This window comes from Octopus bimaculoides, chromosome 1, assembly GCF_001194135.2.
Source record: "Octopus bimaculoides isolate UCB-OBI-ISO-001 chromosome 1, ASM119413v2, whole genome shotgun sequence".
In the NCBI taxonomy this organism is placed as follows: domain Eukaryota; kingdom Metazoa; phylum Mollusca; class Cephalopoda; order Octopoda; family Octopodidae; genus Octopus; species Octopus bimaculoides.
In genome coordinates this window covers 187173816-187190495 of record NC_068981.1, presented here as the reverse complement: position 1 = coordinate 187190495, position 16680 = coordinate 187173816, and the positions used below count along the sequence as shown (strand labels likewise).

The 16680-nt window shown below is 36.1% G+C and overlaps 1 protein-coding gene across 1 annotated transcript in view; it reads left to right on the top strand.

The window, feature by feature from the left end:
• Window positions 1-13334, top strand: part of LOC106883859 (mannose-1-phosphate guanyltransferase beta) — a 28151-nt gene extending 14817 nt beyond the window's left edge. Inside the window, exons 5-10 of the mRNA XM_014934997.2 lie at window positions 582-724; window positions 1961-2119; window positions 2755-2833; window positions 4472-4599; window positions 6291-6473; window positions 7921-13334. Of these exons, the coding sequence (XP_014790483.1) occupies window positions 582-724; window positions 1961-2119; window positions 2755-2833; window positions 4472-4599; window positions 6291-6473; window positions 7921-8052 (824 nt within the window). The 3' untranslated portion in view covers window positions 8053-13334. The remainder of the gene's footprint in view (window positions 1-581; window positions 725-1960; window positions 2120-2754; window positions 2834-4471; window positions 4600-6290; window positions 6474-7920) is intronic.
• The last annotated feature ends 3346 nt before the right edge of the window (window positions 13335-16680 follow it).

Sequence of the window (16680 nt, the reverse complement as noted above, 5' to 3'; positions counted from 1 at the left end):
ATTTGGGCATGGCCGTTGCCAGTACCGCCTGACTGGCCTTCGTGCCGGTGGTACGTAAAAGCACCCACTACACTCTCTGAGTGGTTGGCATTAGGAAGGGCATCCAGCTGTAGAAACTCTGCCAAATCAGATTGGAGCCTGGTGCAGCCATCTGGTTCACCATGCTAGCATGGAAAGCGGACGTTAAACGATGATGATGATGATGAAAATGGCCATATCTAGCCTAAATATCCTGCTGGTCCTATGTTTAAGCTGGTCAAATTTGGCTTCTCACACCAACCTTACACTATAATTCTAAAAAGAAACAATCAACATCATTGAAAAATCTTGAAGCTACAAAATAATGCAGGGGTTCCCAACCTGTTCTCCACAGACCCCTCGTGGTTCACAGACCTCTGGTGGTCCACAGATCCTCAGAATGTTGGATTTCTGATCATAAGGCCATTGATTTAATTTCTAGCATTGTATTTATTTCAAGAGAAATATCAATAACAAAAGGGTAAATAAATGATCTTACAAATATAATTTATACTTTTTTTCTCTGCATGTTTTTTTAAACTGTGTGTTTTTCCTTTGTATAGCTGGGCCTCTAGCTTTGGCACGTGATCACTTATTAGAAGACGACCAGCCTTTCTTTGTCCTCAATAGTGACATCATATGTGACTTTCCATTCAAAACAATGATACAGTTTCACAAAGACCATGGTCGAGAAGGGACAATTGCTGTGAGTATTAAGATAGTTCTTCTGGCCATGTATTTATATCCATGTCAATATTGGTTTGTATATAATTGATCAAAATGTATAGATTGTTGTGCTTATAGGGTAACTCTCTTCAAATATTATTATTATTGTTAGCTTGTTAGCATACTGGGTGAAATGCTGAGTGGTGTTTTGTCTGTCTTCACGTTCAGAGTTCAAATGCCACAGGGTTCAACTTTACTTTTTATATACATTATTTACATTATTTACATTTGATGGATATTTGTCCTCATCTTGCTTGTTGTTAACACAACGTTTTGGCTGATATAACCTCCAGCCTTCTTCAGGTGTCTTGGGGAAATTTCAAACCTGGGTTCTCATTCCTCAGGTATTTTTCGTCGTCGTCATCGTCATCACTGCTGCCGGCCTCCTCCTCCTCCTCCTCCTCATCATCATCATCACCATCATCATCATCATTGTTATTATTGTTATTCAGGTCACTGCCTGGAATTGAACTCGGAATCTTGTGGTTAGTAGGCTGTGCTCTTAACCACTACGTCATATGCCCATGGGCAAATGGCGTAGTGGTTAAGAAGTGGGTTAGTTGATTACATTAAGAGGTAGGTTAGTTGATTACACTAACTCCTGAAAGGCTGAGTTGACCTCTGCTGAATTTGAACTCGGAATGTAGCAACGAGTGAAATACCATGTTTCATCCAGTGTGCTAATGATTCTGCCAGCTCGTCACCTTATTATTATTATAATAACAATAATAATAATAGCTCCTTTGATTCTTATTTTACTCTGCTGGATCCTCATAGCCATTCAATGTTGAAAAAAATCCTGTAATATTTTTATAATTAAATATTATTAGAAATTGTATAAAAAAAAAAAATTAAAATCTTTTATGTGTTGTAGAAGTATAAACAATTTATTGCGCATAAACTATAACTAAATCTCATGTTGACCCAAAGGGTCATAAATGAACCCTGGTTGGGAACCACTGCTTTAGATGATATAATTCTTCCTTTCTTGCACCATCAGGTTAATGAATAAAGTCTTATGATTTCCTTGACAAATGCTATGTACTAGTCATTGGAATTTTCCTTTCCTTACAAGACATTATCTTCTTGGTTAAATACAGACAAGTTTCTTATAAGCACTGGCACAGACCATAAATAATTTCCTAATTTCTTTGGATTGTATTTTTTTTTTCCAAAACATCACCTCAGTTTTTAATGTATTTTGTTTAATCAATAGGTTACCAAAGTAGAAGAGCCATCCAAATATGGCGTTGTGATTTATGATGGAGAAACTGGAAGGATACACGACTTTGTAGAAAAACCCCAAGAATTTGTATCCAATAAGATCAACGCCGGAATGTATGTTTTTAGCACATCAGTATTGAAGAGAATTCAGGTAAGTTAATATCTTTAATATTTATTCAATTTTTTTTTCTAAACATCTTCAGTTTTATCTCACTTATTCAACCATCATCATTTAACATGTATTTTTCCAGGCTTGCATGGGTTGGACAGAATTTGTTGAGGCAGATTTTCTATGGTTAGATGCCCTTCTAATCACCAACCCTCACCTGTTTCTAAGTATGGTAATATTTCCCCATGAACAAACGTATTTTTCTTTATAGATGACTGGAAACAAGCAACATCACTTGTATGAAGTCGTTTACAGCCACCTCATGATGTGTTACACAATAACAGACACACATACATTTATAAGACAAACTTCTTTTAGTTTCCATCTACCAAATCCACTTACAAGGCTTTGGTTGACACAGGGCTATAGTAAAAGACACTTGCCCTGGGTACTGTACAGTGAGACTGAACCCAAAACCACATGGTTGGGAAGCTAACTTCTTAACCACACAGCCATGTCTGCAGCTATTCTGTGTATAAATTTCATTGTTCTAATTATTTTAATGAAATAAATTGAAAGTAAATGAAATTAAAATATACAGACCAGGTTTGCTCTTTAAGTAAAATTTTTGCTACACTACAAAATTCTGAGTAAAATTTTATTTTTCAACATTTTAGCTAAAACCAACGTCTGTAGAAAAAGAAGTTTTCCCCTTTATGGCTAAGGATGGAAATCTTTATGCTATGGAACTTGAAGGTTAGTTTTCTCTTTTTTATTTCTTCGTTAGTTTCCATTGAGTAATTAATAATGGCCAAAGAGTGATGTGGTGAGCTGGCAGAATTGTTAGCACACTGGACAATGTGCTTAGTCACATGTCGTCTGCTTTTACATTCTGAGTTCAAATTCCGCTGAGGTCAACTTTACCTTTCATCCTTTTGGGGTGGGGTCGATAAAGTAAGTATCAGTCAAATGCTGGGGTCAATGTAATCAACTAGCTTCTTGCCTTAAAATTTCAGGCCTTCTGCACAAAGAAAAAATATTATAAATAGATGTCCTAGGGAGCTATCTAACTATTTTAGCACCAGTTCTCAAACTGACAAATATCAGTCCCCCACCCTCCTTTTGCAAAAATAAATAAATATATATATATATATTTTATTTGTTTCAGTCATTTGACCGTGGCCATGCTGGAGCACCGCCTTTAGTCGAACAAATCGACCCCAGGACTTATTCTTTATAAGCCTAGTACTTATTCTATTGGTCTCTTTTGCCAAACCGCTTGGTTATGGGGACATAAACACACCAACATCGGTTGTCAAGCGATGGTGGGAGGACAAACACAAACACCCTATGATGATGATGAGGACGATGGGCTTCTTTCAGTTTCTGTCTACCAAATCCACTCACAAGGCTTTGATCAACTTGAGGTGATATTTGAAGACACTACCCCATGTGGTTTGGGAAGCCAACTTCTTACCACACAACCACACCTGTGCTTATATGATTCATTTTTTATCACCATGGTGTTGGACAAATTTAAAAAGGTTAAAATCATCTCAATTTTATTAAGCATGATAATTTGTAACTTCCTTTTCAGTCCTAACAGGAAATCCCAACTAGATCTGTTTCCTATGAGAAATAGTTTTGTTGTGTTAACATATTTAATACAGAGAACATCAAAAAAGTTTCGTGGTGAGTAAAAAATACAGTAAATATGGGAGTGGATACTATTTTGGTCTCCATTTTCAACTTCTTCAGTTATACAAATACTTCTTTGTACTTCCCCAAGTAAAGTACCATTTCACATCCTAGGACTTATAAGGTTGGTTACCCTGTTTCTGTAACCCATCTGAATGGGATGTTAGTCCGTTGCAGAGTTAGTCATCTACAGTTGGGTGGATTGGAGCAATATGAAAGGAAGGTGTTTTTCCCAAGTAATGATAAAAACATAAATATTTCTATAGGTGCAGGTGTGGCTGTGTGGTAAGAAACTTGCTTCCCAACTACATGGTTCTGGGTTCAGTCCCATTGCATGGCACCTTAGGCAAATGTCTTCTATTATAACCTCAGGCCAACCAAACCCTTGTGAGTGGATTTGGTAGAGGGAAACTGAAAGAAGTCCGCTATATGTCTGTGTGTGTGTATGTCTTTGTGTCTATCCCCCACCACTGCTTGACAACTGGTGTTGGTTTGTTTATATTCCTATAACTTAGCAGGGGAATAAGTGCCAGGCTTAAAAAAAATATTTAGTACTAGAATCGATTGGTTCGACTAAAAATATTTTTCAAGATGGTGCTCCAGCATGGCCACAGTCTAATGACTGAAACGAGTAAAAAATGTAAGGTAATGTGTGTTGAAATTTTAATTACCAAATTTATTTAATTACTTTTGCAGGATTCTGGATGGATGTAGGTCAACCGAAAGATTTTCTGACTGGAATGTGCCTTTACCTTAGCTCTCTGAAACAGAAAGCTCCTGAAAAACTTTTTGATGGAGAAGGAATTGTTGGTAATGTACTAATTGTAGGTGGATTTGTATTTTGGTCAACTTTTTGTATTGAGGTCTTGGTATATTGCAATTTCAAAAATATCATTTTGAATCTTTTGGAAATATTTCTCTTTTATGTATTCCTTCTTCTAATGACAATGGCTTGTATCTTATGGAGCTTGAAAAAAAAAACAAAAATAAGGAATGAAGTGTACACTGGATTGTTATCATGATCTGTGCCCTTCCCTTCAAATAAGGAGCCTTATACTCATGTTTGAAACCGATCATACTCATCATTGTTTTGTATCTGCAAATATTATAAGTTCTTCAAATAATTTGAAAGTTTACATGAGAGTGATACTTAGAGATTTTCATCTTTGTCCTCATCATCTTCATCATCGTCGTCGTTTTCACGTCCACTTTTCTATGCTTGCATGGATCAGACAGAAGTCATTAAAGCAGATGTTGTGTGGCCAGATGCTCTTCCTGTTGCCTACCCTCACCCCTTTCCAAGCAAGGTAATATTTCCTCATGGCCAGATGTTTTCCAAGGAAGACTAGAAAGAAACAACCTCACTTGTATGACAATGAGACTCGTTTACAACCATCGTGCAAATGTCAAAACAAGGGTATGCACAAACATACATTACTTATATGTTGGGCTTCTTTCAGTTTCCGTCTACTAAATCCACTTACATGGCTTTGGTTGACCTGAGTCTATAGTAGAAAACACTTGCCCAAGGTGTCACATACTGGGATTGAACTCCAGAACTCAGAAAGCTAGCTTCTTTAACCATGCAGTGACACCTGTGCATATAGCTACATCTGTGACTATAACCATGCTTGTCTTACGATTTTTAGGCTAAAATTGATATTCAATATACATAGATGTACATCATCATCGTTGTTTAACGTCTGCTTTCCATGCTGGCATGGGTTGGACGGTTTGACTGAGGACTGGCGACCCAGAAGGCTGCACAAGACTCCAATTTGATCTGGCAAAGTTTCTACAGCTGGATGCCCTTCCTAATGCCAACCACTCCGAGAGTGTAGTGGGTGCTTTTACATACCACCACCACAAAGGGCCAGTCAGGCGGTACTGGCAATGACCATGCTTAAAAGGTGTTTTTTACGTGACACCTGCATGGGAGCCGATCCCGCAGCATTGGCAACGTCCACGCTCAAATGTCGTTTTTTATGTGCCAGTAAGGCAACGCTAGCAGCGATCACACTCAAATGGTGCTTTTTATGTGCCACCAGCACGGGAGCCAGTCAGCGGCCCTGGCAACAATCACACTCGGATGGTGCTTTTAACGTTCCACTGGCACAAGTGCCAATCAGGCAGTACTGTCATCGGCCATGTCAGCGATTTTGATTTCACTTGCCTCAACAGGTCTTTGCAAGCAAAGTTTATTGTCCAATGAATGAAGAGTACTCATAAGTGGGCTGGTTATACACCATTGGCATAGGCCACAGGTTATTGTTTCACTTGGCTTGTCTGGTCTTCTCAAGCACAGCATATCTCCAAAGGTATTGGTCACTAGTCATTGCCTTGGTGAGGCCCAATGTTTGAAGGTTATGCTTCACCACCTCATCCCAGGTCTTCCTCGGTTTACCTCTTCCACAGGTTCCCTCAACTGCTAGGGTGTGACACTTTTTCACATTTGTTGATATTTTGATTAAATGTTTCAAATATTGAATTTCTACCGAAATATTCTTTTTTGCAGGATTCCACTGCTCAAATTGGCAAGAAGTGTAGAATAGGTCCAAATGTCACAATAGCGCCAGGTGTTATCATTGAAGATGGTGTTTGCATAAAACGGTGCACAATTCTAAAAGATGCTCACATAAAATCTCATTCCTGGCTGGAGTCATGCATCATTGGTTGGAAATGCATCGTAGGACAGTGGGTAAGTCAGCATTTTATGTTCTATCATCATTGTCATAGTTTCAATGTCCACTTTTCCATGCTTAGACGAAATTCTTTATGGCAAATTTTCTATGGCAAGCTGTCCTTGTCACCACCCATCACTTGCTGCTCAGTAAGGTAATATTTCCCTTAGTCCATTGAATACGGACATCCCAATTGCCAGACATATTTCCTCAGAAGATTCTTGAAGAATTACACTGCTTCTATGACTGACATTCTTTTACAATTAAGAATGTCAAACTAAAGGATCTTGAAAACATACCCACACCCACCATACACACACACACTCACACATACATATGTATCATCATCATCATCATCATCATCGTTGTTGTTTAACGTCCGCTTTCCATGCTGGCATGGGTTGGATGGTTTGACTGAAGACTGGCAAACCAAGATTTGAAAGTTGTAAAAAAGCAGATGACAACATCATCATCATCGTTTAACGTCCGCGGAATGTGAACTCAGAAAGTAAAGACGGACGAAACGCTGCTAAGCGATGCCAGTCCTCCTCAATCATTTTGCTCGGGCTTGCGCATACTTGCGCAGATACTAGTTAACTTGAACGACAAAGCCGTTATTATTGCAGAACGTAAATAACATGATGAAATACCGTTTAATAAAAACACAAACTTGATCGTGCATTAAGGGTTCAACAATACATAAGGCAATGCTATAGATAAAGTAACATTTCCTAGGTTCACATTTGATGGCCATCATGCTGTTCCGCTTTAAGGACAAAGGGAATAGGACCCTAAAGAGTATGAAAGCAACATCAAATCTTGGTCCACCATCACCAAACCAGGATATAAGGAGGTGCTTAAAATTTGCTACATTTGACAAAATTGTGGAAAATTGATTCAGAGGTGCAGAAAAGGTGATCAAAATAGCAATGAGGTATATGATAACTTGTTTCTGATTGGTTGAAATTTGCAGCAGAGGAGTGACTTTTGTTACTGTTAGTGTTGCCGCTGTTGTTGCTGTTGCAACATATATATTGCACAATGAAAACATTACCTGGTTTGGTACAGTGGGTTGATGTATTTATTATATTAAACATTGGAGAGTGAACTTGTTAACCATTCAGCCATGCCAGCAGATGTTTTCCTAGGAAAATTGGAAGCAAACAACCCCACTTGTATAACAGTGATGCTCATTTACAACCACCATGTCAAGACAAGGGTACACACACACACACATACACATGCAATTGGTTTCTACACAGTTTCCATCTACTGAATTCACTCAAAATGCTTCGATCAGCCTTGGGCTGTAGTAAAAGACACTTGCCCAAGGTGCTGCACTGTGGAATTGAACCTGAGACCACATGGTTGGAAAGCAAGCTTCTTAGCCACACAGCCATGTCTGAACATGTAATTTATTATTAGCTTATCATGTTGCTGACAATGTCACTGTTTTTATTTCAGGTTCGCATGGAAAATGTGTCAGTACTTGGAGAAGATGTAATTGTTAAAGATGAACTTTATATCAATGGTGGTCGAATTCTTCCACACAAAGCTATATCTGTATCGGTTCCAGAACCTCAAATTATTATGTAAATCCAAGAACTGCTGGAGAGAAAGAATTCCATGCTGGACAACAACAACAGAATTTCCATTGAAAATTGTCAACCTTTATTTTTAATAGTAATAATTAATTTTGTTTGTATTTTCATTTTCAGGATTATTTTAATTTCACTATCATTTCCACATCGGTTTAAAAAAAATTTTTTTTTGTAAGAAATACGTTCTCTTTTCTTAAACCTCTCAATATATTTCTTTCATATTAACTGCTGCTCTCAGGTCTAGAAGTATGTTGGGAAGAAAAAAAAATCATTTGTTATACATTATAATTCGATTTTCATGGTGGAGCTTGAAGTAGATAAAGCTACAAACAATATCTTGTAAATACAGGAATAAAAAAAAGAACCCTTCGGACAGAAAAAGTTTTTTTAACCCTATATTCACTTGCTTTTGTTTATAGATTTATCTGTTTTGATTACCACTGTTAAAATTGAATTATTTCATGTCTCTCAAAGTTTCTGAATTTTAAATTATATTTTCTAAACAAACAGACCAATAGCCGTGAGGGTAAGGTATCTGACGACATAGTGAGCACATATTCACAAATTTAAGCATTTACTATAAACTTTGTATTTCTACTTTTAGATTAGGTATGTTAATTTATGTTTTCCATTGCCTGTTTTACAAACTTGCATTATGGTTCTTCTCTTATGTCATGGTTGAATTGTTAGTAATAAGGAACAGTTAAAGACAAGTGCTCCAGCAATAAACCAAGATCCTAGTTTACAAGAAGAACTTGAAGTTGTCCGCCAATGTAAGACAATGAAAATGAAGACAAACAAATATGCCCAACTTCTCATTAGTTTAATTCCTCCCATTTCCTTATTGTTTAGGTCAATCTTCTTCAAAGGTGTGAGCCATGTCCAATATTCAAACACAGTTTGTAAATCAATCACTACATTATTCAACACATTCTTCCTTTTTTTTAAGATAAGATAGGAACCTGGCTGCTGTTTCTAGCATGCCTATTGACACTGTTGGACAGCGGTGGCTAAACTATGGCTCACAAGCCACATGCAGCTCTTGGTGCTGCTATACATGACTTCTAATATAATATTGGGTTTCAGTGCTATTTTGTCCTAAAACACTATTCTCTAGAGATGCAGAAACAAAAGGAAAGTTATAAGCTCTCTCTCTCTCTCTTACCATATATATATATATATATATATATATATATATATATATATATATATACATATATACATATACAAAGTACAGATTTATAGTTTATTAGTCATGTGTGAATTATTGAATGACAATGGAACAAGAGATTTATGTAATCCTCTTGAATTTGATTATGTAATTTCTGTTCTGTTGTCATTCAATAATTTGTATTACACTATATATTAACTCTGTCTTGCCCAAATACTTTATTGTAAAGTACATGTATATTGAGTTCTAACAACAGGTTATTAATGTTGTTATGCCTAAATGAAATTATATATATATATTAGATATAATAATAATAATATTAGGGATAAAATCCAAAATTACAGGTAAAAACTCAATTAAAATCAATTTATTAAAAATTAAAATTAAATTAAGTTTCACAGTATAAAATATATATAAATATATAGTATTAGGGAAAAGAACTATATATATAAATGTAGTCATTTTATTATCTTGATCTTATGATATTTACTTTGTATTATATTATACTTATTTATTGTACTTTTAATTATAAATTTTTTCTATATGTGACAGTGGATTTTCATCGATGAGTTCATAAACCTTGGTTCTTTTCCCTCATACTATATATTTATATACATAAATATATAGGGATTGACAGTAACCTGCTTCTCCGACGATTCCCTGCCCTGCATATCTATATTTATATACATATATATATATAGTAAACCATGTTGGCAAAATAACATAGTCTGCCATAGACACCTGTGCTTTGGTTCTTTCTTTCTTTTTCTTTTCTTCCTTTTTTTGTCACTTTTGCTATGAATTAAATTAATGAATTCAACGGGATACACCGTCTGCAAGTAGTTGGGTTCAGCATATTATCCTCCATTTTCTAATTGTTATACAAATTTTGGGTAAAACCTCCACTTTTACCCGCTCCCATTGATTGCACCTAGTATAGCACTAGTGTAGCAATAATTGGGTACCCTCCCAGCAGTATACTGGATAGATACTATCCCTTAGTGGGTTGAACCCCCAACCCCTAACTCTCTCACGTTATATATAAATATAAATATTTATAGTTACATATGTTTTCTCATTTATTAGCTCCCATGTTAAGTTCTCTAATAGTGTCTGTATGTAAGAATAGCAAAATGACAGGTAGGGATAGGGCATATATTAATTTCCACTGCATCATCATCATTGTCGTCTAACGTCTGCTTTCCATGCTAGCATGGGTTGGACGATTTGACTGAGGACCGGTGAAACCAGATGGCTACACCAGGCTCCAATCTGATTTGGCAGTGTTTCTACAGCTGGATGCCCTTCCTAACGCCAACCATATTTATAAATAATTCTACATATATTTCTTAATTCTCTGGTGCAGACAACAGTAGATTGGAAACCATCCTTGTTCTGTCTGATATTTGGGAACCAAACTTTCTCTCATGTTCACCAGTTAAGCAGAAGCACAATAATTAAACAATCAAAGACAGTGACAACCTCAAGGAGTTTGTACAGAAATTTTGTCTTCATATATACATAATTTTCTTTTATTCATTTTCTGGTTTCAGTCATTGGACTGCAGCCATGATGGGAGAAATGCCTTCAAGAGTTTTAGTCAATCATGTTTTAATCTGGTACTTTTTTTTAATCAATCTCTACTTATCAAGTCACTAAGCCACTTTGTTGACAAAAAAAAGTCACACAACTCAACACACTGGTAAACACTAACATACACACACGCACATATATTTATGCACACACCCATATCTATACAAAAGGCTAACACACGCTCCCCATCTGCCAAATTCTACTCGCAATACATTCCTCAGTCCAAGACTATGTTGGAAGACATTTCCACAAAGTGTCACACAGATTGAACTTGGAACAACTTGGTTTCAAAGTGAACTTCCTTTCAAATGATTATACCTGCTTCAACTTCATATAATATATATATACATATATAAAAATATATATATATATTTATTTATTTAAGAATACGCACATTACTACTTATATATTGTTGTTAATGCCTTTGGGCTTCACAATGATTGTCCACAAGCTTCGAATTTTGCAACTCCACATGTGACTATGTAGGGCAATATAGAATCAGCTAGACTGATCAGTTTGGGCATTAGCTATTTAGTAGAGGAAGAGATACTCAGTTACTTTAAACTACATTCTAGACTCTACACAACTGGAATATATATATATGAGAATGGAGAGTTCAAATATTGCTACATATGTTTCAATAGCATGGTGGTTTATTTACATGGTATTACATAATTTTAAATAGTTACATAGCCACACAATTTCATCAGGCAATATCGAGCCTTTTCTCAGCAGGATCAAATCAATCTATACTGAATAAGTGACCTTGCTATTTAAATACATGTAGCAATGTTTTGGGTTGTCCATTTTTGCTTGTTTCCTATATTAAACACAACTTATGTTGCAAAATGGATTTACAAGATGCTGAGAAGCATTCTACAACTGTTTGACTATACAAGGACTGTTATATTGATCAGTTGATTGATTGAATGGAGATATTTCTGTAATCATTTGGAGTACCTTGTTAGCCTGAGACATGTGGAAGTGCAATCAGATTAATTGTCAGGATCTTTTAAGATAGATGCCCATCGCTTAATACTTACATACAAACATGCAGACCTGTGTGTGTGTGTGTATATACATATATGTCTGTGTATATGTATGTATGTGTATATATATATATATATATATTTATATATATATGTGTATGTATGTATGTATGTACATATGCATGTTTATATGCATATATATATGTTCTTTAAGTTCGTTTATGGAAAACGTTTACAGGTGCACTCCTAACAGGCTTCTAAGGCCGACAGGAAGTGGTGTAGCTTCCTAGTTCTAACCAACAATAGTACTATTCCCTTCAGGGGACTGTCACATTAAGTTGACAGCATACAACTAGCTTCTATGCTATTTATTCCAGCCACCACTTATTGTTCCCATCTTCCAGAGTAATTTATGCAGGATGGTTATTGATGTGGTGCTGCTATAACATAGGGTGAAGTAATAACTAGAACTTTTGGATGGAAATTCATAAGTATTTTAATGCATAAAAGTATTTATGAATTTTCATCCAAAATTTCTCATTAAGAAATAGAAAATCCTTTTGCAATATTATATATTTGTAAAAATGAATAAAAATGACCATTTTAATAATTAGATGTTAACCCATTACCTACCAGTGATCTCATATGAGATCACTTAAAAATTACAAATTTCGTAATTATCTGTCAATATTTACACATATCTAACCTTTTTGCTATATCTGCTAGGTATATTTCTCTGATATTCAAATGAGGTTTGCTAATTTTTCACCCAATATCTCGCTTATTTCTATTTAAAATGTTATTTTGATCAATCCAGCGTGTTTCTAAGGCTGTTTTATGCTAGAAATCAAAGTTTCATTAAAAAAATTTCCAGTTAATAGAATTATGGGAGGTAATGGGTTAATGGAAAAATTATCAGAAAAGCCATTTCTATTCATTTTTTTTTTTTCAAATATATATATATTGACATATCACAGGAAGGGCAGAATATTGAATTATCTTTTGATTTGGGTCATTTTCTTAATTTGAAATATATGAAATATGCTATTGATTATTTTAGGGGAAAAAAAAAATTGCTTGGGAGCAGTTTTTAAATTCAGGTAGAATCTTATGTAAGAGGGCTATTTTGATCTTTTGATATTCAGAATGCAATTAAAATTAATAATAATAATATATTTGCAGCACAGTAACAATGTTGTACTAAAAAAAACAAAAAACTTTTTAGTATTTTTTTATCAATAATCAATGATAATCAATTCTGCCTTCCATCATGTGATATGTATTTTATTAGTAAACAAGAGCATATACATTCACGCTAATCCACATATGACTTAGGGGTTTATATCGATATGACCAGTGACTGTGATGATGATAATGATGATGATGATGGTGATGACTTTTTCCATCTCTAATTGTATCACTTGTTATTTTTCAATGAATTTTATGAAGGATTTTTTTTCTTTTATAACGGAAATTTCTAATTGATATACAAATGGAAAAATAATAAATTATAAAATATTTTTCTATCCTTTTTGTTTAAATTTTTTGCATAATTTTGCTTGTTCATTCATTTTGCTTTAATCCTTTCATTACCTTTTTTTTTATTCTCCTATTGAAATCAGCTGTGTTTGATTCAGTTTAATTTTGAAGACAATACTCTTTTACTTGTTTCAGTCATTTGACTGGCCATGCTGGAGCACCGCCTTTAGTCGAGAAAATTGACCCCAGGGCTTATTCTTTGTAAGCCTACTACTTATTATATCGGTCTCTTTTTGCCGAACCTCTAAGTTACGGAGACGTAAACACACCAGCATTGGTTGTCAAGCGATGGTGGGGGAACAAACACAGATGCACAAACACACACACATACATATATATATATATATACATATATACGACGGGCTTCTTTCAGTTTCCGTCTACCAAATCCACTCACAAGGCTTTGGTCGGCCCGAGGCTATAGTAGGTGCCATGCAGTGGGATTGAACCCGGAAGCATGTGATTGGTAAGCAAGCTACTTACCACACAGCCACTCCTGTGCCTATATTAATATTATTATAGAGAATATGTGATGCCATGTTAAATTTTCAGAGGACTGAGTCTAGAACCTAGTAACTTGAAAGTAGGAAAACTTCAACAGCTTTGTTATTATTCAAATAACTGAATTGACAGTAAGCCTCTCACTACAATGACTTTCTCGTGTTCATCCTGCTATTGACCTAAAATAACATTACAGGTCGAGTAGTTTGGTTTAGTCTAATATACTTCTTTCCAAAATTTTGTGATCTTAACATTCCATGTGAGAAATGTATGTAGTTGTTGGGGATGTTAATGGATGGAAGTTGTTGTAGGTGGTGGGGATGTTGTTAATGGATGGACGTTGTTTGTGATGGTGGGGATGTTGCTGATCGGTGGGGAGGAGAGTTGGTTGTGTTGCTGGCATTAGTGGTGTTGGTGGTGCTGGTGTTATTATTGTAGTTGGTCAGGTGGTAAGCTGGCAGAATTGTTAGCATGCCAGGCAAAATGCTTAGTGGTATTTTGCCCATCTCTACATTCTGAGTTCAAATTCTACCAAGGTCAACTTTACCTTAATTAATTAAGTACCAGTCAGGTTCTGGGGTTGATGTGATCGACTTAGCCTCTCCCCACAAATTTCAGGCCTTGTTCCTGTAGTTGTTGTTGCTTGTTCCTTCTTGAGCCATGCTTGGCTCATAAGGGCTGGTTTCATTGGCGTATACATTCCCCACCTGGATGGGACACCGGTCTATCACAGGTGAGCTGCTAGATGCAGGAGGAGAAAGTGAGAGAAAGTTGTGGTAAAAGAACCAGCAGAAGTTCACCATTACCTTCTGCCGAAGCTGCATGAAGCTTAGGTGTTTCGCTCATAAACACACACATTGCCCGTTCTGAGATTTGAACCTGCGATCCCTTGACCACGAGTCTGATGCTCTAACCACTAGGCCATATGCCACCACTGTGCCTATAGTAGAAAGCTTGATTATTGTAGTTGGCAAAAGTGAGGAGTAGAGAATAAAATAAACAGCCTGGCTTCCACCATGGCCACAGTCCATTGACTAAAACAAGTAAAAGATAAAAGATATACTGGGGTTGATTTATTCAAGTAAAGACCTTCAAGGTGGTACCCCAGCATGGCCACAGTCCATTGACTGAAACAAAAGATAAAAGATATACTGGATTTGTTCAAGTAAAAACCTTCAAGGTGGTACTCCAGCATGGCCACAGTCCATTGACTGAAACAAGTAAAAGATAAAAGATATACTGGGGTTGATTTATTCAAGTAAAGACCTTCAAGGTGGTACCCCAGCATGGCCACAGTCCATTGACTGAAACAAGTAAAAGATAAAAGATATAATGGGGTTGATTTGTTCAAGTAAAAACCGTCAAGGTGGGGCCCCAGCATGGCCACAGTCGATTGACTGAAACAAGTAAAAGATTGAAGATACACTTCTCCCCAACAATGTTCCAATTCTCTGAAGTACTCTGTCTTCCGATCTGCAGTTGCACGTGTTACCAAACAAGTGATAAGAATGTCCTGTTCTGCTTCTCACTTTGTTATATTGATCTCATCAAGGTCTTTTATTTTTTCTCTCTTCTAATTGTTTCAGCCATTGGAGTATAGCCGCAGAATACTCACACCACCAGCATTGCCTAGTTTAAACCTGGTACTTAATCTATTGGTCTCATGCCAAACTGCTGAGATTAGAAGTATGTAAATAAACCAATATCACTTGTCAAGTGGTGGTGGTGAGGACAAGCACAAGTACAAAACACCCACACACATGTACATGTGTGTGTGTATATGTATATATATGTACATGTATACATATACGATTGTTAAACAGGAAAGCGAACATTAAGTAAAGCAAACATCTCAAGTGGTATACAATGGAGCATCCTGTCGGTTATGACGACGAGGTTCCCAGTTGATACGGTCAACGGAATAGCTTGTTCATGAAATTAATGTGCAAGTGGCTGAGCATTCCACAGACACATGTATCCTTAACGTAGTTCTCAGGGGAGATTCAGCGTGACAAGGCTAGCCCTTTGAAATACAGGTACTACTCTTTTTTTGTCAGCTGATTGGACTGGAGCAACGTGAAAGAAACAGCTGTAAGAGTTTAAAAATTGCTTACTCTTTTATTTGTTATACAGACACACACACACACACACACACATATATATATATCATCATCATCCTCATTTAATGTCCATTGTCCATGCTGGCATGGGTTGGACGGTTTGACTGGGCTGGCACGCTGGAAGGGTGCACCAGACTCCAGTCTGATTCAGCATGGTTTTCTATGGCTGGATGCCCTTCCTAATGCCAACCACTCTGAGAGTGTAATGGGTGCTTTTACATCAAGTGCTTCTCTGGAAATGCCCCAACTTCACACCCAGACTGACCTTAGTACACACACACACACATATATATATATATCCACATACACACACACATGTACATTTTTTGTATATCAACTTCCCTAACATGTTTATCCTGACATTTACTCCTCTACCTGCTCAAGTTTAAATCTCTTGAGCACTAAGAAGTATATTCTATATTGAGAACACCTGTCTCTAATCTACAAACTATATACATATATATATATATATATATATATATATATATATACATACACACATATCTTATGTAAAAAACATAAATCCGAAAGAGTAAGCACACTCTAAGATGTAAAGCAGTATATATCATATTAAAAATGGGAAAGGCCAGTTTATGGGATTACCTTAGGATTTCCATCCCATAAGGGATATTTTAAGGGCCAACAGGATCTGATGATACGCCATAAAGATAAACTGTTTATGGTTGGGAAACCTAAGGTAATCCCATAAA